The 24992-nt window shown below is 44.0% G+C and overlaps 1 protein-coding gene and 1 long non-coding RNA gene across 10 annotated transcripts in view; one reads left to right on the top strand and one right to left on the bottom strand.

Annotated features, from left to right (window-relative positions):
* The window catches only part of LOC148886125 (uncharacterized), a 99910-nt gene extending 90172 nt beyond the window's left edge, over positions 1 to 9738 (top strand). Inside the window, exons 5-6 of one of the 4 annotated variants that reach the window (XR_016117856.1) lie at positions 1414 to 1617; positions 4808 to 9738. This is a non-coding gene — a long non-coding RNA (uncharacterized LOC148886125). Of the gene's footprint in view, positions 1 to 1413 lie in introns of all 4 variants that reach the window. The other 3 variants (XR_016117855.1, XR_016117857.1, XR_016117854.1) reach the window with 3 other exon arrangements.
* LOC148886124 (sialate:O-sulfotransferase 1-like) overlaps positions 1 to 24992 on the bottom strand; it is a 100115-nt gene that overhangs the window by 9789 nt on the left and 65334 nt on the right. For 4 of the 6 annotated variants that reach the window (XM_089017053.1, XM_089017056.1, XM_089017055.1 and 1 more), the window contains one exon: positions 16922 to 24514. The exons of the other annotated variants lie outside the window; for them this stretch is intronic. In XM_089017053.1, coding sequence (XP_088873179.1) covers positions 24162 to 24514 — 353 coding nt within the window. In that variant the 3' untranslated portion in view covers positions 16922 to 24161. Of the gene's footprint in view, positions 1 to 16921; positions 24515 to 24992 lie in introns of those variants that run through there. 6 annotated transcript variants of the gene reach the window in all.

The raw sequence follows: 24992 nt of genomic DNA, 5'->3' as shown, positions 1-24992 counted from the left end.
GCCGCCTTGATCTTGGCCTCTAACCGTCTTTTCCATGGTGGGTAATGTATCTTGTGGCTCTCATGGTTGCTCTTGTAGCCGATCATCTCTAGGATCACTGATGCTGAGGTGTATATCAGCTCATTGGTTTCCGTGATCGTTCCGGTCGGGATCGTTCTCAGTGCTGCATTCACAGTTTCCATGAGACTTTCAGGTGGTACTTCACATAGCCGTTGTAATCGGTTTCTTGGTTACCCAGTTGTCATTCTTGCCATGATCTTATCTCTCAGGTCAGTTGCTGCCTCGCTCAGCATTTCATTCATTGGGGCGGGCTTCCCAATCTCATCATTCATTGTGGTTTGCCTCCCAATCTCTGGTTGAACCTCTTCTTCTGATGTGACAGCCTTGGGCCCTTCACCTCGGAATTTGTGTTGTACCTCATCAATCTCAAGTTGTGATAGCAATTGCCGTTTGTGGATATTGGAACACTGAGCAACTAGTTGTTTCGTGGTCAACCGTGACTGTGGGTTTCGAAGTAACCATTCAGCCCCCATTCTCCGCATGTAACCCCTCTGACTAGGGTTGCTTGAGTAGTAGCATTCCAACAGAGCAATGTTATCGCATCTCATCCATCTCCGCTTTGTTCCAGTAGCCCATTTTTCATCAGGGTGCTCTGGTCCCCAGCACCTGACGCAGACCTTGTTTGGCCGGGCGACGTCTGAGCCGGCATGTCATTCCATTTATTGTCTCTCATCATTTTTATGAGGTAGGCATTAGCGTGAAGGGTCTTGCCCAAGGACCCACACTGGATGATTTTGTGCTCATATATATATATATATATATATATATATATATATATATATATATATATATATATATATATATATATATATATATATATATATATATATATATATATATATATATACAGTAAAGTCTTGTTATATCGATATTCAAGGGAGTCCGAAAAAATATCGATATAACCGGGACTATCGATATATCCGACCCTGTTTGCATGTAATTTTCTCCGTGCGTGCATAGAAATAGTATCGATATAACCGGGACTATCGATATATCCGATATTGATATAACGAGACTTTACTGTATATATATATATATATATATATATATATATATATATATATGCATGTATTTATATAAACATGCGGATCAAACCTCTCAAGATGGAGGTCACTGATTTGCTGTGGCGACCCCTGAAGGGAAAAGCCGAAAGAAAAAGAAGAAGAAGATATTAGGGTCGCGGGGGGGGTGCTGGAGCCAATCCCAGCTGTCTTTGGGCACGAGGCGGGGGGCACACCCTGAATTGGTTGCAAGGCAATCCCAGGGCACACAAGGACTTTGAACAGTCACTCTCACACCTCGGGACAATTTGGAGTCTTCAATCTGCCTGCCATGCATGTTTTTGGAATGTAGGAGGAAACCGGACGACCTGGAGAAAACCCACGCGGGCCCGGGAAGAACATGCATACTCCACTCAGGGAGGCCGGAGTGGGACGCGAGCCGATGAACTCCGCACTGTGAAGCCAGTGTGCTAACCACTTGGCTACCGGGCCGCCCGTCCTCCAACTAAATATATGCATTTCCTAAATTCATTCATCGGTCACACAACGCAGCCAGGTGAGCGTGTATACTTCCTCTTGTCCACAATAATTAATGAAAGAAATGGATTTGTGCTTTCCAGTTTAATCATTCCCAAAATTACGTTTGAACGGATGGGAATCGTCACCAAAGGGAGCTCTGCCTCCATCTAGTGGTCTAAATGAAAACCAGCCATGACAACAACTCAGTTGTCAAAAAATATATATACTACAGGACAACCCTGAGGTCTGAAAAAATATATACATTTGTGACGGGTATCAAAACAGTGACTGTGTTGAGCTCCACGTTGCTGCTGTTTTAAAAAACCAGACGCGTGATGTGTCTTTATTTCTTTTATTGCTGCAACAGTATGGCAGAAAGGATGGGCGACATCGATTGGGTTTCGTCTTGTGAATAACTACATAACAGAAAAGCACTATGAAGCACAACAGCTTCAAAGATCCACTCGACAAAACTTGAATTAAATAAGAACCCAAAACGTAATCTGGACTTGAAAGGAATCAATGAACTAATTAGATAACACTAGACAGTACAAAAGGGGAAACAAAATAAGATATTATCATGAAAATGCGAGTTAATCCAGACCATGTGAAAAATGAGGCTGACCATAGACATGTCCAAGTAGTTCTGACTACTATGGGCCGAACTTCGTGCCAGAATGTGCGCCGTTGCGTCAGTTCCGTCATAATTTAATATTTGGTGCACAACTCCGTTACACATTTACCACTCAAACAACAAAGAAAATAACGCTTTCTTTCCAGACATTTTTTGACCGAAATGAATTTTTGAAAAATATTGAAAGCAATCATAGTCAACCTCAATTTCAAATAAAAGTCAGGATGTCATTCATTGTACAAAGGTATGAATCAATCAGGAGAAGCGTACAAAAGATTTATATGGATTTAAATGTAGCGGGGAACACAGTGAGGTTATTCTTAATCTAAAAATCATAGAACACTATCACATTCATATTTGTGCATTCGTGGGAAAGTTTTTTAATCACAATGGGTGTGAATGACTGACATGCACAAATATCACCCCATCGTACTGCCCCGCAGCAAATGTAATTTAGTGCAAATTTTGTAATTTGGTTAAAACGTATTCGCTTTTTTTCAAATTTGTACAGATGACGGCTGAAGAAACCTTCTCATCGAACGTATTCGCTTAAATGTTATTAATCTAACAAGCAAGACTGTGGATAAAAGCATAAATTGTTGTTTACAGACGACAACTTGACGCTCCAGTGGCCGTCATGCTGTCACTAGATTGAAATGGCTGTTACCCGCCGAGATTTAGCAGCAGATGACAGGAGTGCACCGACACGAATTCGATAGGCGACAGCGTTCGTTCCTTTTCATAGCAGCCAGGTGCCGTCGTTTCATGCAAATGGCTTCCTGAAATGCTCGTCACTTTCACCGCCCCCCACTGTGAATTCCTGTATCATTCTCCTGATGATTTGTGCAGAGCTCTCCCACGCCAAGTTGATTCTTTATAATGGTGATACTGTTGTCGAGCGAAACTTTGACTGCCCCTCTCATCTCATCTCATCTCATCTCTGAGATGAGAGATGAGACTGCCCCTCTACGGTGCATTTTTTTACACTTGTTTAAAAAAGCAGATCGTTTTGCCATCGTGTTGTGGGCATCAATGAACTCTGCCCCAACTCTACCCCGACGTCACTTTTTTGTTTTTTAACTGACATCAGAAAAACGTTTTATAGCATCTAAAATACCCAAAACAAGCAGTATGATATTTTTATTCAAATGCAAAACACCAATAAAAATGACTTAAAGTGTCCAAAATCTGCAAAAAAAATTGAGCTGCGAATTGGGCATTTTCAGAAAGTCCTGCCCCCAGTTCGTGACGTCACACCAAGATGTCTTGCATTGCTTGTGAATCAAAACAATGGCTTCAGATTCGGAGAATATGCTTTCTTGTTACACATCCAGTTATGAATATGAATCAAATAGTTCTGAAGAGGAAAGCATACATGTTTGCAATCGATTAAAGAATTATATGTGCCATTTTGAGGCAACATTGGGGGAAAATCTCTCACCCCAAAAAAAGAGGCACAAAATGGCGACCTCCAGTGGCCACCTCCGCTTCCACAGGCTGATAAATTCCTTATATGGAGCTTGCATGCCCTCTTCTGGCGGCTTTTTGGTGCAACACGGTTCTTAGACCAAACATGAAAAGCAAAATACATTGACGTGATGGAAGGACTGCTACAATGTGTCTTTTTTCGGTCAGGGGGCGGTCCTTTCGTGACGTCACGTACGGACTCGTCACCAACTCAAACACAAGACTTCCTGAATATTCAGAACGAGTCTTAAAACATAAAATATAGCTATGTGCGGTGGAATCTTATTAGAATACGCTCAGTAGAAGTCATTTGAAGCCATTTTACGAATTATGGACACAACTTGTCCGGAGACATCGGTTGACCTTTAAAGGTGCAATTTATACTCCGGTGCGCCTTATACACCAGAGAATACAGTCAGTGTAAATACACAATGAAGTCCTCAAGTGCGGAATAACTAATGAGTCACTTCCATTTTTTTTCTTAACAGAGCACAGTCAAGTAAATTGCAAATAAATACATAAACAACCACGAACGCTGGTACATGATGCTGCCGCTGCTCACCCACAGATAAACTCATCCTGCGACTGAAAAGTGACCTTGAGAGTTTTGAAAGGCGTTTATAAATGAAATGTATTATTATTATTATTATTATTATTATTATTATTATTATTATTATTATTATTATTATTATTATGATCAAACCTCTAAAGATGAAGGACACTGATTTGCTGTGGCGACCCCTTGAAGGGAAAACCCGAATGGAGAAGATTATTATTATTATTATTATTATCATTATTCTCAAGGAGTCCAAGATGGCGCCCGAGTAGGCAGCCGTCAGCAAGTCCTCTGATGAGCCTTGCTTTTTTTTGTTGTTTTTGTCTTGTTTTTGTGTTTTCTTTTGTCACTTTGTGTTGTTGTGCGTCGTGTGGAAAGGATACGGATTGTTTTTCAGCATTTTTGACCACGGCATTCATCAAGGAGGAGATTGTGCTGAGCGGTTGCGCCTTTTTGGCAGCATGGATATGCCAGTACTGTTTTTGAATGGGAGGAATGTCGGTGCCATTCAACTGTCATCGCTGGACACCAAAGGGGTCATTGTGTTTTTTTTGTGCCTGTAATGGGCAGCATCTTCACAGCCCCGCTTTGTTCAGTGGAAGGTCGGTGCTGTTGTACAGTCTGCTTGAGGAGCCCGCGATAAGAAGGAAGGAGCGTCAGCGCAGAGCGCCAATGCGTATATGGAACTGTCGCGGGATGGAATTGAAGCTGATTTATGTGGAACAGGGGATGTGAGATAGTCTCTTTTCGTCAATGGATGCTACAGCTGCGTGTTTGCTTTCAACATTTAGCTTGTAGTCGACGTGCACGTTCCACCGTGATGTCCCTGATCCACTGGTGAAGAGATGCTTTGATCCTCTCCTCTTTTATCTGGAACTGCTTTATGTAACAAAGAGGGTACAGAAAGTGCTTAAGAATGAATGTCTCTCTGTGTCTTTGTGTTGTCATGTTATTTGTTATTTAGTTTTTTTTTGTTATTTTGACTCCAAGACGGCGCCGCGAGAGTGGCTGCCTTTCCAGCAGCTCCTGTGTTTTGCTTTTCTACTTTCATTTCTTTCATAACTTTGCTGCTGTGAAATGTAAATTTCTCCACTGCGAGACTAATAAAGGCAAATCCAATCCAATCCAATAAGACGGGTCACCGGGCAGGGTTTATGAAAATGTTTTGGCACTTAAAAAAATAGAGCAAGACATGAAATCAAAGACCGTTTTTTTCATATTTAATTGACCATGTAGTCTGTATGATTCAATCGAACATCATGTAAAATCCTTTCATAACTGGAAAAACTGCACTTCAGTAATATTTTGCACAAATAACATTTTTGGAACCAGTCTCAAGTTTCTCTATTTCACAGTGGTGAGACTTTATTGAGAGTGAAATGATGTGTCCTTTGAGAACAATGCATACAGATTTGACTCACTACTACCTGTGCTACTCACGTAAGAAGCTCCAGGAAGATCACTGAACTTTATCATCATTCAGCCTTCCTATTTGCTCCGACTCGCTCTTGTCTTTCACCCAAGTCACTTTCACCTTCAAGAAAATGCTGCATGCTTGGTATGCATATGTAAACTTGGATAGAGTAATTCTAAGTGGCACATATTTAAAAGCATGTTTTGTGATGTAATGTCAATCTTCTCTCGCTTTTATACCAGATGACTTGAGGCTTTAGGTAGAGCTTTTGCCAATTAAGATTTGTCTGAAATGACTAGCTGACACTCATTTGAAAGAATTCAAATAAGCCTCCAAGCTTACCTGCTTCAAAAGATGAAACGTTCCCTATCTGTCAATAAAAATGACAGTTCTATTTTATGATACAAATTAATTACACACAGATTGTTGCCTTGGTCATAAAACAATCACTTGTTTACATAGCTGTGATTTTTTTTGTGTACCAGCACTCAGTGGTGGGGCGACAGGGCCTGCAAGACCTTCTCTAATGGCCTAACAATATATGAATCACAGAATAATGTGAATTATATTTTGTCCATGAATTCTTATGAGAAAATTCCAAGTTGTCTTTCAGCTTCCTTTCATTGCTTTTCCCCTGTTGCGCCGCTTGCTGATATGTGTTTTTTACTCAACCATCTAACCAACCACATTTCAGCCATCATTTGTTACCAGGGTCAGAAATCTACCTGGACGCCTTCACAATCTGTTCTGCGGGCTCTGGAGCATAGAAATCAATGGTGATGAAACAGTTGCTTTAACCAATCAGAATTAAAGTTTTTCGAAGGCACTGGCAACATCAAAGTTTTCGCAAATTATGCTTGACTAGTCACATGATTGGCTCGTCATTAGCCAATCATAGTATCAACAAGCCGCGAGTGATACGCGCATAATGGCCAGAGCTAGCACACTGTATCTGTGACGAGCATTTTTGTGTTGATTTAATAGCGGTTTTGTCAACACACAATGGCTGAAGGAGAAGAAATGGAATTGGTTGCACATATACTGTTAAAGTCATTTTCAAGACAGACTTTTCCAGAATAGATGGACATCATTAAGAAAGGTTGGACAGCTCAAAGCTAGCAAAAATAGCAAATAATAATTTTATGAGTTTATCATGAATCCACACGTTCATAGGAAAAATTTGAAAACTTTAATGACAGTATTTTTCAAGTTTCTCCAATTCACATTTTATTTCCAGGCCAATGTCACCCTCTAGTGGACATGTAGTAGTACCACATCCCACTCACTACAGGTTGATTCAGACGTAGCACTACGGAAGGCCGAGGAGTGACATGTAGGACCCGCCACTGCTAGCACGAATGTCCTGAAAATCGAGTTTCCATTTGAGGACAACTTAAACTGTAAAATAACATGTATAATAAATTCATTCCATTATGGTAAATGTTGTTCTTTAGTTACACCTTCAAAAAAAATCCCATGTATCACTACGTCTACATAGGGATATATATATATAGGGCCTAAACTACCAGTCAGACTTTAGTTTGCTGACAAAGTTTCTTGGATAAGAAGCGAAACGTCCGACGCCTTACGGCTGAAGAAAAAACCTTTTCATATGTATCACTGTATTCTATTGATAAGCATATTTCTGCTTTCAGCCGTTCTTGTTAAAAACAACAACTTTCTGCTATGTTGCCTTGTCATCAGGACAGATCTCTTGTGTCAACACTGACAAAAATGATCCAACACAAAATTCAGTGATACCCCAGCTCACTCTTGATCTTACGAACCTTTCGCCTGACAAACATTACATTCGCGAGAATATAAACTTGGCATACAAACTAGTTTTTGGCAAACGAACCAAACCACACGTAACGCCATGGTGACTGGCGGTCTAGTTTTCGGTGGAAGAAAACCAAATCAAAACCACACGGTCGAACAGCGCCACGGTGGCTGGCGGACTAGTTTTCATTACCCTTTTCCTTGAGTGCATACGTGGTTTGTTATCAATGATACTTTTGCTATTATGGGACTGAAAAAGACCCCACCACAGGCTAGTGTTCAGCCGAAGAGGACACAAAACAAAATTACTGTTGAGCATAAGAAGGAGAACATCGAGAAACACGAACGAGGTGTGCGTTTGTGAGACTTCCCACAGATGTCCCACTACCAGTATGCTAAGTCAACCATTGCTACGTGTGACTAAAGGTGTTTCTATATGTTCTAAGCAACGGTCTCAGGCAATAGAAGAGGTTGAAAAACTTCTGTTGATGTGGATTAACGAAAAGCAGCTAGCAGGGTTCATTGTGAGTTAGGGCATTATCGTCGAGAAAGCACGGCAACTTCACTCGGATATCATCAAGAGGCAACCTGGAACTTCGTTATCCATTAACAACTACCATCACAAAGGTAAATAAAACGACTTTATTATACAGTACAGTTTATTTCTTTAATTACAATACAATAGTGCATTTATTATACATACAATAAGCTATATTTTGTGTAGATTTCAGACTTATCTCGGAGAAAATTATGTTTTATGGGGACCTGGGAATGGATTCTAATTTTTAATGGTTTCTTATGGGAAATAAATATTTGGCAGACAAACAGTTCGCCAATTAAGGTTGTAAGCTGTACTGAGAATAAACCAGGGATCTTTTTAGCTGCCTCTGCATCTTTGTTGGTTCTTGATGACAACACAGGATCTGAAGCAGGACACACCCACACGCACACGCAAACACGCGCGCGCACACTAGTGACGTGCAGTCAGTGGAGTCTCACCTGTCATCATGGAAAGCTGTCATGGAAATATCAAATGAAAAAATACATTAAACAGTTATGTATTTAGTGATTTGCACTTTAAAGTTCTTGTCCATTTAACTTCACTGTTTTAGGATTTTTTTTCTAAATCGCTGAATTTTCACATTTACCGTTCAAATACTAAGTAGAGACGAGCAGTGAGGCACCAGCCGGCTGATCCTCACTATTGATTGCGCAATAACTATGGTTACTGTGCTGGCTTGCTCTGCAGTGAGACCGCATTGCTGTCCTTCTGCATATCGCTATTAAAGCGTTCAAACACGTTTAGTATATGAACTAAATTTCTACAGTTTAGCTGGTGTATATAATGTAGAGTCATTATACATTATAAACACTGTACTCCAGTGTTTATTTTGTTTTATTTTTATCAAAACGCTGTGCGTAGGTGAGGCACACAGTTCTCCCGCCTCATGACAGGCAGGGGGCGCTTGTGATTCCAGAGATACTTCTTACTCCACGTCTGCAGAATAATAGAATTAGAGACAGAAAGCTACAGTAAACAGTTAGCAAGTAAAGTGCAACCCTGCAGTCATTTTTTCGTGTTGCTTGGCCTCACTTTCAGAATGGAGGATTACATATCTAAATTGAAAGAATTTTATAAACTGGACTTTCAATCGAAGCAGGAGGTAATAATTAAAGGAAGACCAACACCGGTGCTAAAAGGTTTGCTTCAGACAGAGTACACACGAAAAGGCTGGCTGTGTGATGTCCAGCAAGAAACCGCCTTTTCTGCTTTTCCTGCCTTCTGTTCTCAATTTGTGACAATGTCTGGACTCAAATGGGATATTGTGACCTGAAAATTTTACAACGGAGCCTCATCAAAAATGATCGAAGACTCAACATCAGCATCCACAATGCTAAGGTAAAGGAGAACCGGGAGATTTTAAAAGATCTCATCAATGCCACCTGCTTCCTTGCCAAACAACAAAGTAAGGGCTCTGCTCATCGTGGCAACTATGTTGAACTATTACATGCTTTCGCTCAGAAAGATGACAGGCTAGCGAGTCATTTTGGGACATCCACTATATTTTCTAGCCTGTGAAACAGAATACAGAACGATTTAATTGAAGCAGTTGGTGATGTCATTAGAAATGACATTAAAAATGAGATCGGTGCAGCCCCATTTGTTGCTGGAGAAGTAGACGAGATTGTCATTCTCAGCACTGAAAACATACAGTCGGAACAGGACTGATCAAGGACGACTTTCTTCACTGGCAGTGATCTCCGTTGAGACAGAGAGACTTTTAAAACTGAAGAAAGATAAGGAAGGCTTCTACAAAGAAGTTATTGATGCCTTTCTTCAGAAGGAGCGGCGCATGGACTAAAGGTAACACGATAAAAACGTTTTTTTAAATTATTTTTTTCTATGCTACAGTTTGTATATATAAAAAATGCTGACATGAAATTTTAAACAAAATACGTTAACTGTTGCCAATCAAATGGTGAATAAACTACTCTGTAGAGTTCATATGTTTGTAAATCTGACTATGATGACATCAGTGCCTCACCAGCCATGAACCTCACCGCACGTCACTGGCGCACACACACACACACACACACACACACACACACACACACACACACACACACACACACACACACACACACACACACACACACACACACACACACACACACACACACACACACACACACACACACACACACACACACACACACACACGCACACAACCACACGCATACACACGCGCGCACACCACTTACAGGGTCCACGGACGCGTTAAAATGTGAGAGTGGGAACAATTCCACAAATGGGCACTTGTTTTCTGATACAAAAATAAATAAATAAAACAAATAACAGAAATAATGTGGTTACTTTTAGGGGAACTGAATAAAATTGAGTTTGTGGATAAATGTGCATACGCATAACTAAAACTGAATAGATCGAATCATGTAAGGTGGGCCATCAGCATTCTGCGTGCAAGTCTGGGGTGTCGGCGTATGCGCACTGCACAAACTATGGATGATGAGCCTGTTATTGCGTGTGTCCAGCAGGTGGCGATCGTGGAACCTCTATTCAGTGTGCAGTGACTGCCAGCAATGTTTAGCCATGTATTGAAGGACTGTCAAGTTGTCAGACATTTTGTCAGAATCTTCCTCACCTTGCTCATGAATGTGTCCCAAGCCGGGATAAATACAAAGGGTTGTGCCAGCAACGGCATCCGACGTAAAAGCTTGGCCAAAACAAACATGCAGATCAAACCTCTACAGATGGAGGACACTGATTTGCTGTGGCGACCCCTTGAAGGGAAAAGCCGAAAGGAAAAGAAGAAGAGTATTTGTGTTGCTAAGCTTACTCCCGGGTTTGTATCTTTTGTCTTTGGGCTATTTTTTATGCCTTTTCTTGGCCATGCATTTCTGTTCATTCAGTGACGTGCAGTCAGGGGAGGCAGGTGAGGCCATGCCTCACCTGTCATCATGGAAATATCAAATGAAAAAAATAAATTATACAGTTGTATTTATTTATTGAATTGTACTTTAACATTCTTTTCCATTTAACTTCACCATTTTTGGACTTTTTTTTCAAAATCGCTGAATTTTCACATTTACCGTTCAAATACGAAGTAGAGACGAGCTATGAGGCGGCAGCCGACTGAGCCTCACCATGGATTGCGCAATCACTAAGCTAACTGCGCTGGCTTGCTCTGCAGTGAGACCGCATTGCTGTCCCTCTGCATATTGCTATAAAGTGTTCAAACACTTTTAGTATATGAACTACATTTCTACAGTTTAGCTGGTGTATATAATGTAGTGTCACTTTACATTATAAACACTGTACTACAGTGTTTATTTTGTTTTTATCAAAACTGTGTGCATAGGTGAGGCACAGAGTTCTCCTGCCTCATGACAGGGGGCGCTGGTGATTACAGAGATTCTTCTTGCACCTCCTCGGCTGGAAAATAATAGAATTAGTGACAGCAAGCTACAGTAAACAGTTAGCAAGTTAAGTGCAACCATCCAGTCATTTTTTCGTGTTGCTTGGCCTTATTTTCAGAATGGAGGATTACATATCTAAATTGAAAGAAATGAGATACTTTTAAAACTGAAGAAAGATAAGGAAGGCTTCTACAAAGAAGGTATAGATGTCTTTCTTCAGAAGGCATGGACTTCATGCAGGTAAGGTAACACGATCATAACGTTTTTGTCTTTGTTTTTTCAATGCTAAAGTTTATATAAAGAATGCTGACATGACATTTTAAACAAAACACGTTAACTGTTGCCCATCAAATGGCGAATAAGCTACTGTAGTGTTCATATGTGTTTGTAAATCTGACTGTTATTACGTCAGTGCCTCACCAGCCATGAACTTCTCCGCACATCACTGTATTCATTGTATCCTTAATTTCTTTTTGCACACATTTTGTGGTTAGTTTTGTTTTTCCCTTGTTATTGTTACTTGCATGCTTTTGTTGTACTGTGTTATTGAACAAAAACATTCTTTTTGTTCAAGTCCATCTGAGGGGGGTAAAACAATAGAGACAGGCAGACAGAGTGAGAGTGAGAAAAGACACACACGAAAGGGAGATGACAGAAAACAAACAAAAGTGAAATAGTGAGAAAATAGATAGAAAACAGTGAAATTTGGACCCATTTCAACTTTGATAGTTCAAAAGCAGAGTGTAGACTCGAAGGTTAAAATATCCCATCAATCAGGCTCCACAAATAACCCACACAAGTCATCTGTACACTTGATGCAAAAAGCTATCAACCCAGGTTTACCCAGGTAAACAGATCACAATTGATGAAGAACTAGATACAATTATCACAGAGAAAGCACCTCCAAGGGATCATTCGTCAAGATGGTGAAAGAAGCCTGTGTTCCTCATCAAGTGTTTAATGCTGAGGAAACCGGACACTCCATTCCATCAAGCCATTAACAACCATCACAAAGGTAAATAAAATGAGTTTATTGTACAGTACAGTTTATTTCTTTAATCGCAATACTATATCACATTTATTATATTTATTATATACATAAAATAAAGTATATTTTGTGTAGTTTTAAGGCTTAGAAAATTAGAAAGTAGAACATTATGTTTTATGGAGACCTGGGAACGTATTATTCTCATTTTAATGGTTTCCTATGGGAAATTAATTTTTGGGATACACATTTTTCGCCTTACACACTCTGTCTGGGAACCAATTAAGTTTGTAAGCCAAGGTCCCACTGTACAGTGCTGATGTCCATAGCTACTCAGGCAAATATAACATTGGATTGGATTGGATATGCCTTTATTAGTCTCACAGTGGAGAAATTTACATTTCACAGCAGCAAAGTGATGAAAGGAATGAAAGTAGAAAAACAAAATACATGAGCTGCTGGAAAGGCAGCCACTCTCGCGGGGCCGTCTTGAAGTCAAAATAACAAAAAATAAACTAAATAACAAATTATATGACAGCATAGAGACAATATGATAAAACAAAGACACAGAGAGACATTCATTCTTCAGTACTTGCTGTACCCTCTTTGTGATGACATGAAGAAGTTCTAGATGAAAGAGGAGAGGATCAAAGCGTCTTTCCACCAGTGGATCCAACAGAGCTTGTGCGCCATCTTGTGCATTTTCTGGGCGCTAAATTGTAGTCCAGACGGCTCGAATTGACATGGAAGGAATTTTTTAATGAATTGCAGACATTTATGCTTTCCTCTTCAGAACAATTTGAATCATATTCATAACTGGATGAGTAACAAGAAAGCATCTTCTCCGAATCTGAACTCTCTGAAACCATTGTTTTGATTCTGAAGCAAGGCACCTTGTCAGCGTCACGGACAAGGGGGCCAGACTTTCTGAATCTCCACAGTTTCGAGCTCATTTGTGGCAGTTTTGGAACACTTTAAGTCATTTTTATTGGTGTTTTGCATTTGACTGAAATATCAGCCTTCATGTTTTGGGTATTTTAGATGCTATAAAACGTTTTTTGATGTCAGTTAGGAAACAAAAAAAAAATGTGTAGGTTGTCCTTTAAAGTTTGCATATCAAGCTTTTTCGTGTTGTTACTTCCAAGCATACTTCAGAAGCGCCACTGTGGTCCAGTACTGGTTTGTGCATCGTTTTAACAGCGGACCGGGGTGTACAACTTTTACATCAGGTATACAACTTTTGAAAACGTCTCGGCCCGAGAAAGAAAGAAAGAAAAAGCAATTTTATTTTCAAAAAAAAAAAAAAAAAAAAAAAATAAATAAAAATAATAATAATAAAATAATAAAACGTTTGTTTTATTCAATAAAGCAAAAGCTACAAACCAAACGCTACAAGCCACATGGACTCCTCTTTCTAAGCGGCTTTCAAAACTCTCAAGTACACTTTTCATTTAGGGTGTAGTCCGAAGCACGAAACAGGCTTCTGATTGGCTGCCGGTGTCGAGAATGCAAATTGCCAAACGAACGTTCGTTTGGCAAGAGAGTTTTGAAAGCCGCCTAGAATAAGAAGTCCACGTAGCCTTGAGCAGACAACACAATGCAAACATTGCACTGTGCACCTTGATGACAAACAACACCTGGAGCCAAATCATCACCAAGGTTTATTTCCCATAAATTAGGCAAAGAAGTGTTTTTTTTTTGCTATTAGATTTCTTTTTGTGTTTTACGTTGTGAAAAATGGGGCAGTCAACTTTATAGCTGGGCTGTTAACTTTTCAGAGTTGTCTGCCCGGGTGTCCACTAACATTTTGTCATGAGTTTCAGACACTGCTTTAACCTTTGTCTCCATAATTTGAATTTAAAGCTTTTTTCCATCTGCCACATATGTAAAGGCCCTTTTGATTTGTTACTGAAAAGACATGTACAACAGCTAAAACTGTGGTCAACGTGTTAGCGTGCCATTTTAAAAGCACAGAATTGAATCAATCAAGTCCAGGTCTCGGCCTTCACCTGTGGAGTTTGCTTATACAGTTAGGCTCTTTCTTATGACAATTTATGGTGAGACTTTTTTCAAATAGTCAGTAGTTTTTATGTTTTTTTTCTCCATATGACCATGTAGCCTCTCCAGCAGCTCCTGTATTTTGTTTTCATACTTCTTTCATTCCTTTCCTCTTCCTTTCATAACTTTGCTGCTGTGTTACTTCCGGGTCGAGTGAACGCTGGCGTGAATTGCTGTTACTGCTCACCCGCACAAAAAAAAAGCGTACTTTAGAGTTTTGAAAGGCGCTTAGAAATTAAATGTATTCTTCTTCTTCTTCTTCTTCTTCTTCTTCTTCTTCTTCTTCTTCTTCTTCTTATTATTATTATTATTATTATTATTATTATTATTATTATTGGATTTGCCTTTATTAGTCTCACAGTGGAGAAATTTACATTTCACAGCAGCAAAGTGATGGAAGGAATGAAAGTAGAAAAAAAAAATATATGAGCTGCTGGAAAGGCAGCCACTCTCGCGGCGCCGTCTTGAAGTCAAAAGAACAAAAAAAAAAACTAAATAACAAATAATATGACAGCACAAAGACAATATGACAAAACAAAGACACAGAGAGTCATTCATTCTTCAGGACTTGCTGTACCCTTTTTGTGATGACATGAAGCAGTTCTAGATGAAATAGGAGAGGATCAAAGCGTCTTTCCACCGGTGGATCAGGGACCACCAGTGGATCATGGTGGAACGTTATTATTATTGTAACATTAATTTATCAGTTTTTAGCTTTTGTGTGCTTAAAGGACTTTGAAGTTCTGTTTAAGATGTAATATGGGGAAAGAGATGATCATTTCGATATATGTACTGTGACTGGAAGATAAAGCATCATAAAGGACTTTGAAATTCTGTTTGTGATGCAACATAGGGAAACATAGGGAAAGAGAAGCTCATTTCATGGTATGATCGGAATACTTTCTTTCAGAAGAGACAGGAACATGGGGTGACCTATAAGAGTGGAGGCAGAAGTACACAGGTAGACTACATTTTGTGTCAACGGCGCCATCTAAAGGAAACCAGTGACTGCAAAGTCATGGTTGGTGAGAGTGTATACAGAGAAAGAGGTTAGCAAATAAGAAGTGGGACACTGAGAGGACGGACGAGAGTAGACAGCAGTACAAGGAGATGAAGCGCACGGTTAACGTAAAGGTGGCTAAGGCCAAACAAGAGGCCTATGATGACTTACAGCCATCCTTGCTGGACAGCAAGGAAGGCGAGACTGATCTTTACAGGTTGGCGAGACAGAGAGACAAAGATGGTAAGGACCTGCAGCAGGTTCGGGTGATTAAGGATAGAAATGGCGATATATTAACAGGTGCCAATTGTGTGATGGAAAGATGGAAAGAGTACTTTGAAGAATTGATGAATGAAGAAAATGAGAAGGAACAAAGAGTAGAAGACGTGACTGTTGTGGACCAAGACGTAGCAAGCATTAGCAAGGATGAAGTGAGGAGGGCGCTGAGGAGAATGAAGGGGGGAAAGGCCTGATGATTTACCAATCGGGGTATGGAAGTGTCTTGGAGAGGTGGCGGTGGTGTTCCTGACTGGGTTATTCAACAAGATCTTAGATGGTGAACAGATGCCTGAAGAATGGAGACGGAGTGTACTCGTGCCCATTTTTAAGAACAAAGGAGATGTGCAGAGTTGTACTAACTACAGAGGAATAAAGTTGATGAGCCATACAATGACACTCTGGAAAAGAGTAGTTGAAGACTAAGAGCAGAAGTGAACATTTGTGAGCAGCAATATGGCTTCATGCCAAAAAAAAGAGTACGACAGATGCAGTGTTTGCTTTAAGAATGCTGATAGAAAAGTACAGAGAAGGTCAGAAGGAATTGCATTGTGTCTTTGTAGATCTGGAGAAAGCGTATGACAGGGTGCCCAGAGAAGAGCTGTGGCATTGCATGAGGAAGTCGGGAGTGACGGAAAAGTATGTCAGAGCGGTGCAAGACATGTATCATGACTGTAAGACAGTTGTGAGGTGCGCTGTCGGTATGACTGAGGAATTCAAGGTGGAGGTGGGACTCCACCAGGGGTCAGCTCTGAGCCCCTTCTTGTTTGCTATGGGGATGGACAGGCTGACAGACGATGTTAGACAAGAATCTCCTTGGACCATGATGTTTGCAGATGAAACTAGAGATCTGGAGATATGCCCTGGAAAGGAGAGGAATGAAGATCAGTCGCAGCAAGATGGAATATGTGTGTGAATGAGAGTGATGCTATAAGGGGAAGCGATAAAGAAGGTGGAGGATTTTAAGTACTTTGGGTCAACTGTCCAGAGCAATGGAGTGTGGAAAAGAGGTGAAGAAGCCTGTCCAGGCAGGCTGGAGCGGCTGGAGAAAAAATTCAGGTGTGATGTGTGATAGAAGGGTTTAAGCTAGGATTAAAGGAAAAGTGTATAAAACAGTGGTGAGACCAGCCATGATGTTTGGACTGTAGACAGTGCCACTGAAGAAAAGACAGGAAGCAGAGCTGGATGTAGCAGAGCTGAAGATGTAAGCGTCTTTCCACCGGTGGATCAGGGACCACCAGTGGATCATGGTGGAACGTTATTATTATTGTAACATTAATTTATCAGTTTTTAGCTTTTGTGTGCTTAAAGGACTTTGAAGTTCTGTTTAAGATGTAATATGGGGAAAGAGATGATCATTTCGATATATGTACTGTGACTGGAAGATAAAGCATCATAAAGGACTTTGAAATTCTGTTTGTGATGCAACATAGGGAAACATAGGGAAAGAGAAGCTCATTTCATGGTATGATCGGAATACTTTCTTTCAGAAGAGACAGGAACATGGGGTGACCTATAAGAGTGGAGGCAGAAGTACACAGGTAGACTACATTTTGTGTCAACGGCGCCATCTAAAGGAAACCAGTGACTGCAAAGTCATGGTTGGTGAGAGTGTATACAGAGAAAGAGGTTAGCAAATAAGAAGTGGGACACTGAGAGGACGGACGAGAGTAGACAGCAGTACAAGGAGATGAAGCGCACGGTTAACGTAAAGGTGGCTAAGGCCAAACAAGAGGCCTATGATGACTTACAGCCATCCTTGCTGGACAGCAAGGAAGGCGAGACTGATCTTTACAGGTTGGCGAGACAGAGAGACAAAGATGGTAAGGACCTGCAGCAGGTTCGGGTGATTAAGGATAGAAATGGCGATATATTAACAGGTGCCAATTGTGTGATGGAAAGATGGAAAGAGTACTTTGAAGAATTGATGAATGAAGAAAATGAGAAGGAACAAAGAGTAGAAGACGTGACTGTTGTGGACCAAGACGTAGCAAGCATTAGCAAGGATGAAGTGAGGAGGGCGCTGAGGAGAATGAAGGGGGGAAAGGCCTGATGATTTACCAATCGGGGTATGGAAGTGTCTTGGAGAGGTGGCGGTGGTGTTCCTGACTGGGTTATTCAACAAGATCTTAGATGGTGAACAGATGCCTGAAGAATGGAGACGGAGTGTACTCGTGCCCATTTTTAAGAACAAAGGAGATGTGCAGAGTTGTACTAACTACAGAGGAATAAAGTTGATGAGCCATACAATGACACTCTGGAAAAGAGTAGTTGAAGACTAAGAGCAGAAGTGAACATTTGTGAGCAGCAATATGGCTTCATGCCAAAAAAAAGAGTACGACAGATGCAGTGTTTGCTTTAAGAATGCTGATAGAAAAGTACAGAGAAGGTCAGAAGGAATTGCATTGTGTCTTTGTAGATCTGGAGAAAGCGTATGACAGGGTGCCCAGAGAAGAGCTGTGGCATTGCATGAGGAAGTCGGGAGTGACGGAAAAGTATGTCAGAGCGGTGCAAGACATGTATCATGACTGTAAGACAGTTGTGAGGTGCGCTGTCGGTATGACTGAGGAATTCAAGGTGGAGGTGGGACTCCACCAGGGGTCAGCTCTGAGCCCCTTCTTGTTTGCTATGGGGATGGACAGGCTGACAGACGATGTTAGACAAGAATCTCCTTGGACCATGATGTTTGCAGATGAAACTAGAGATCTGGAGATATGCCCTGGAAAGGAGAGGAATGAAGATCAGTCGCAGCAAGATGGAATATGTGTGTGAATGAGAGTGATGCTATAAGGGGAAGCGATAAAGAAGGTGGAGGATTTTAAGTACTTTGGGTCAACTGTCCAGAGCAATGGAGTGTGGAAAAGAGGTGAAGAAGCCTGTCCAGGCAGGCTGGAGCGGCTGGAGAAAAAATTCAGGTGTGATGTGTGATAGAAGGGTTTAAGCTAGGATTAAAGGAAAAGTGTATAAAACAGTGGTGAGACCAGCCATGATGTTTGGACTGTAGACAGTGCCACTGAAGAAAAGACAGGAAGCAGAGCTGGATGTAGCAGAGCTGAAGATGTTGAGGTTTTCTTTGGGAGTGACCAGGTTGGATAGGATCAGGAATGAGTACATTAGAGGGACAACTCATATTAGAGGCGTTGGAGAGAAAGTCAGAGAGGCCAGACTGAGATGGTTTGGACATGTCCAGAGGAGAGAGAGTGACTATATCGTGAGAAGGATGCTGAGCCTTGAACTGCCAGGCAGGAGACCGAGAGGAAGACTGAAGAGGAGGTTTATGGATGTGTTCAAAGAGGATATGAAGGTAGCTGGTGTGAGAGAAGAGGATGCACAAAACCGGGATAGATGGAGGACATTGATTCGCTGTGGCGACCCCTGAGGGGAAAAGCCGAAAGGAAAAGAAGACGACAGTAGTGTATGTCTGTGTGTCAAAAGTGGTGCCACTAGTGGGCAAAGCTCTAGAAAATTGACAGTGGCCACAATTCCCACAAAGCGCTAATAAAGAAAGAGAGATTGATTGCCAATGTTTTTTTTTTATGGTTTAAAGCACAGTTGTCAAAGTTAAAGCCCGGAGCCAAATCTGACCCACCACATCATTTTATTCGATCAAATCAAACCCTAATGCTTGCTAAAGTCTGAACCAAAATGTCACATTATTATGAGTACAAATTTCAAAAACTCAGTTTGAAGAATACATTTAAATCATGTCTCATGTTGGTCTTCCTTCATGGAGGCGTAAATACACCAAGACGATCTGGGCTACTGTGACCAACTGACAGCTGTGTGGTACACACTCAGAGGTCAGACTATTTAACACCACCAATAATGGGTGTGCATTAAAACGTATTGAGCTGAACCCAAAATTCAAAAGATACGGTATGCCTGCAACTAGGGCTGTCACATCCTCGTCGACGCCAGGAGTGTGCCCCTCCCCTCCTGTCTCTTCCTCCACTGCTCCATGGAGCGGGCCCCTCCACATCGTGTCCTCGCTGGCTCAACGCCTACAGGAGGTCGAGACACGACTCGCTACCCTGACGGCCACCCCCCCCCCCCCACCGTGAGTAGTCGCGAGCCCTCACTACCACACCCCTCACGCTCTGAAGGTGAACCCGGGCGCTGTGCTCAATTCTTTATGCAGTGCTCGTTGGCTTTTGAACAACAACCCTCCGCCTTCGTTAGCGATGAGGCTAAAGTGGCTTTCATCACTAGCCTGCTCACGGGCCAGGCTGAGTTATGGGTATTGGCCGTCCGGGAGTCCCGGCCCGGAATCTGCAGTTCCTACCCGGACTTTGTGGCCGAGCTTCGCCAAATGTTCCAAATGTTGTGTGCAAGGGACGCGTTCGGCCGCTGAGTACTCCATCGACTTCCGCATCCAGGCTGCTCGGAGCGGTTACAACGATCGAGCGCTGAGAGGAGTGTTTCGTCGCGGACTGAGCGCCGCTCTCAAGGACTGAGCGCCGCTCTCAAGGACGAGCTGACCACTCGCGACACGGGCATCACCCTCAGCGAAATGATCGACGTCGTCATCTGCCTAGACCATCGGCTCCGGGAGCGGCAGCAGGAGCAAGGTACCCAGCGGTCCGGCGAACCCGGACACGAGTAGCAGACGACCACACCTGACGGCGACGAGCAGGCGTGACGCCAGGAGGAGTTCCCCGAGCCGCTGCAGGTGGGGAGCGGGGTCGATCGAGCCAACCCCGGGGGTCGCCGCACCCAAGGACCCCCACCCAAGACCTCCAGCACCCGCAAGTCACAGCCAGACGGTGACCGCGGCGGCCATCGGAGGCATCGAGGACGGCGCCCGTCACGCGATTGGAGTCGGACAGCGAATTATTCGGCCCGTCCAACTCCCAAGTGGCACAAGTGGATTCGGGTGCAGATGGGTGCTTCATCGACCCCCAACTGGCCGAATCATTGGGCTGCGACTTCGAGATTCTCCAGACCCCCAAGGAGATACTTGACCTCGATGGTAGACTACTGGCCAAGGTTACCCGTATCACCGCACCGCTTAAACTCAGGTTATCGGGTAACCATGTTGAACATCGCCAATTCCTTGTAATGCCCTCCCGCAACGTGACATCGTCCTAGGCCTCCCTTGGCTCAGCACCCACGACCCTTCCATCTATTGGGAGGGTCCCACCATACAGGGTTGGAGCCCCCACTGCTATGCCAATTGCTTACGGTCGGCTACGGCGGGGAGAGACCCCTCCCGCGGTGGCCCGCCCAAAGAGATTTGTCTCGAGGGAGTGCCATGTTGTTACCATGACCTGCGGGAGGCGTTCAGCAAGGACAACGCGCAATCCCTGCCGCCTCACCGACCGTATGACTGCGCGATTGAACTGCAGCCAGGGGCCCCACTACCGGATTCCAGACTCTACCATATATCACACCCGGAACAAGAAGCCCTGAGCACATACATAGACTCTTCCCTTGCGGCGGGACTTATCCGACCCTCGCGTTCCCCGCTCGGCGCAGGGTTCTTGTTTATCGACAAGAAAGACAGATCCCTGCGTTCGTGTGTTGACTATCGGGGTCTGAACGACAACACCGTCCGCAACAAATACCCTCTCCCCCTCATGGATTCAGCCTTCGCGCCTCTTCAATCGGCGACCATTTTCACCAAATTGGATTTACGAAGTGCTTATCATCTGGATCGCATCAGAGAGGGGGACAAGTGGAAAACCGTATTCAAAACCCCCTTTTGAGCATTTTGAGTACCTGGTGATGCCGTTCGGACTCTGCCGCCGCTCCCGCCGTATTCCAAAACCTCATTAACGATGTGCTCAGGGACTTCCTCAATGTCTTTGTGTTTGTTTATTTAGATGACAACCTTATTTTCCCAAATCTACAGAAGAACATCGGCAGCACGTCCGACGGGTCCTGGCGCGGCTCCTGCAAAACCGGCTCTACGTGAAGGCAGAGAAGTGCGAGTTCCACGTCCACTCTCTGTCTTTTCTAGGGTTCGTCGTGGAGCAGGGGCAGCTCCGGGTTGATCCCGCCAAAACCAAAGCGGTGGTGGAATGGCCAACCCCGAAGACGCGCAAACAACTCCAGCAATTTTTGGGGTTTGCCAATTTCTACCACCGCTTTATCCGTGGTTATAGTCAGAAGGCACTCTCCCTCACTAACCTCACATCCACCAAGGTCCCCTTCAGGTGGACACCCGACGCAGAGGGGGTGTTCAACCGCCTCCGTCAAGAAGCTCCACCCATGTGCCTTCTTCTCCCGCCGGCTCAGCCCAACAGAGGCCAACTATGACGTGGGGAACCGGGAACTGCTGGCGGTCATCCTGGCGCTACAGGAATGGAGACACTGGCTGGAGGGGGCCAAACACCCCTTCACCGTATTCACAGACCATAAGAACCTGGCCGCCATTCGGTCCGCCAAGAGACTCAACTCGCGGCAGGCCCGATGGGCGCTGTTCCTCAGGCAATTCAACTTTACTCTCACCTACTGCCCAGGGTCGCAGAACACCAAGCCTGACGCCCTATCTCGCATCCACGAGCCGGCAGATAAGGAGGAGGTCATCGGCAACATCCTGCCGGGGCAACACATCCTGGGCGCCCTGCGGTGGGAGATTGAGAGGAAAGTCCAGAAGGCCCTAGGGCCTAGGGGGTAACCCTATCCCCAAGGTTTGCCCGGTGAATCGCCTGTTCGCCACCCCCCGCTCTACGCACTGAGGTGCTACTCTGGGGACACACCTCCAGGGCCGCCTGTCACCCGGGGGTCAACAGGACGATCCAGCTCATCGCCCAGCGGTTCTGGTGGGCGGAGTACAGGAAGGACGTCACGGAATTCGTGAAGGCGTGCCCCGCCTGTGCTCGTAGAAAGGCCTCCCACCAACCCCCGGCGGGACTCCTCCAGCCGTTCCCGGTTCCCTCCCGACCCTGGTCCCACATCTCCGTCGACTTCGTGACAGGTTTCCCCTGGTCCCGTGGCAAGACGGTCGTCCTCACCGTTGTGGACCGCTTCTTCAAGTCGGCCCACTTCATCCCGTTAACCAGGTTGCCGTCCGCCATCGATACGGCTCAACTCCTGGTTAACCATGTCGTCCGTCTCCACGGGATTCCGGCGGACATCGTGTCGGACCGGGGACCGCAGTTCGTGTCCGAGGTATGGAAACGTTTCTGGCAGTCCCTAGGGGCGTCGGCGAGCCTGACGTCTGGCTACCATCCCCAGACCAACGGCCAGACGGTGAGAAAGAACCAGGACCTGGAGGCGGCTCTCCGGTGTGTGTGCCTTCACAGTCCCGCATCGTGGGCCCTCCACTTGCCCTGGGTGGAGTACGCCCACAACACCCTGGTCTCCACAGCCACAGGTCAGTCCCCGTTCATGTCCGCCTGTGGTTATCAGCCGCCTCTGTTCCCCACCCAGGATGGCCAGGTGGAATTCCCGTCCATCGAACACCACCTGAGACGGGCCCATCGAGTGTGGAAGGAGACCAGGGCCGGGTCGGGCAGGAGGTGTGGCTGTCCACAAGGGACCTCCGGTTAGCCGGGACTTCGGCCAAACTGGCCGTCCTCAGCCCGGTCTCGGTGTAGCTCCGGCTGCCACCTATGATGAGGATCCACCCAGTCTTCCACGTTTCCCTCCTCAAGCCAGTGGAGACCAGCACCCTAGCTCCTCGGTGTCGGTGAATTCCTGGAAGCCCCCCGTCACCCTTCTGCACGCAGGTCTGTTTTGCCGTTGCCCTTGCTTGACTTTGTTTTGTTTGATACATGTGTCTCAGTAAAGACTCTTTATTGGAATCACTGTCTCCTCCGAGTATTTTGGATCCGACCTTAACTACCTTCCATCGTCCTCAAGTTCTGTCACCATTCCTCGAGCGGACGTTACAAGGGTCTGTTGGTTAAATCTGATTGGTGGGAAAAAAAACACAACAGCCATTGTTCTCATTGCATGAGTCATGGATCAACATTTACTGTACAACGTGGGCAAATTTAATATCATGGCAACTTTTAGAAGTTCAGAGTTCAGTCCAGTCATTTCATTTAGAGTCTGTCATTTAGTGAAGTTGAGGCAGCAGCAGATTTTCAGATCTGTATAATGTGTCTTTGGCTACTGTCGTCCGTGTTAATGTGAGTGTACGTTAAAATAAGTTCTTACAGAGAAGTTGGGAAAACCATTTTCCTCTTCAATTTGCACAATCATCCTTTTGTGTAGTCAGACGCTTTGCACGATAATACACTTATGGCGCCACACACATCTTGTGAAATCCTCTTAGCATTCATATTTGTTGCTCACAGAGAAGTGGATCCAGCCTGCAGGCTTTTATCGCAAGCTTCAGGGTTCACTGAAAGATGGCACGATGATTTGTTTTGTACAATAAAACACTTTGTACCGTGTGGCTCCACTCATGGGGCATCTGGCCCTGATAAAGAAGTTGTTGGTGAAAGTAACCTTTGCCAGTTTGTGCGTGTGTGTTGTGTGTGTGTTTTGATCGATTGACAGCTACTTAGAAGAATTTCCCACACCGTCATCTAGGGATGTATTCTGCTGGAATTCCACTAAATTTCCTGCTCAGTAGTGCCACGTTGACACTATGAATAAAGGTGTTTATCCTTTGCTTCATGTGAGATGTAAATGGGTCAAATGATGGCTGCTGGGCTCCTGGTCGTTTAAAGTAGCCATCTTGGTTGCTCTGTGCACAGATCAGTCGCTCCTCATTCACGGTGACGTTAAGGAAGGTCGCGATGAGCCGTAGCTGGGGGAGGAGAGCCCTCTGGAGCTCTTCATAATGTATCACCTGGAGGTTACGTCCAAACTTCAGCCAACTCAATGCATGAGATGCCCACCAGGGGGCATAACTGGAGACGAATTCTGGCCATTCTGCATTACAGAATAACATGGGATTTATTGGACATGGATTTCATTTCATTCATTGAGGCACACAAACCTCGGTTTTCAGATGTTTGACTCACACTTCTGATAAAAAGTCAGACTTTCAAAATATATGAGCAGTTACACAGCTTCACCACATTCCTGTGCCACATTGGCTAATTTCCCAGTCAGATTCAAGTAAAAAGCTTATAACTTCTTACATTTCACGATTTCTAATACAGTGATACCTCGGTTTTACGAACACTTTAGCTAACAAACTTTTCGCCTTACAAACATTAAATTTGCAAGAAGATAATCTTGGCATGCAAACTCGTTTTCGGCGGACAAACCAAACCACGCAATGCCACGGTGGCTGGCGGACTAGTTTTCCACACCACCTTTGAGTGCAGACGTGGTTTGCTAGCGAGAGGAGTGCTTTTGCAATTATGGGACCGAAAAAGACCCCAGCACAGGTTAGTGTTAAGCC

Source organism: Hippocampus bargibanti, linkage group LG16 (assembly GCF_051943395.1).
Source record: "Hippocampus bargibanti isolate YZ-2025 linkage group LG16, ASM5194339v1, whole genome shotgun sequence".
In the NCBI taxonomy this organism is placed as follows: domain Eukaryota; kingdom Metazoa; phylum Chordata; class Actinopteri; order Syngnathiformes; family Syngnathidae; genus Hippocampus; species Hippocampus bargibanti.
This window is presented reverse-complemented; position numbering and strand designations above follow the sequence as displayed.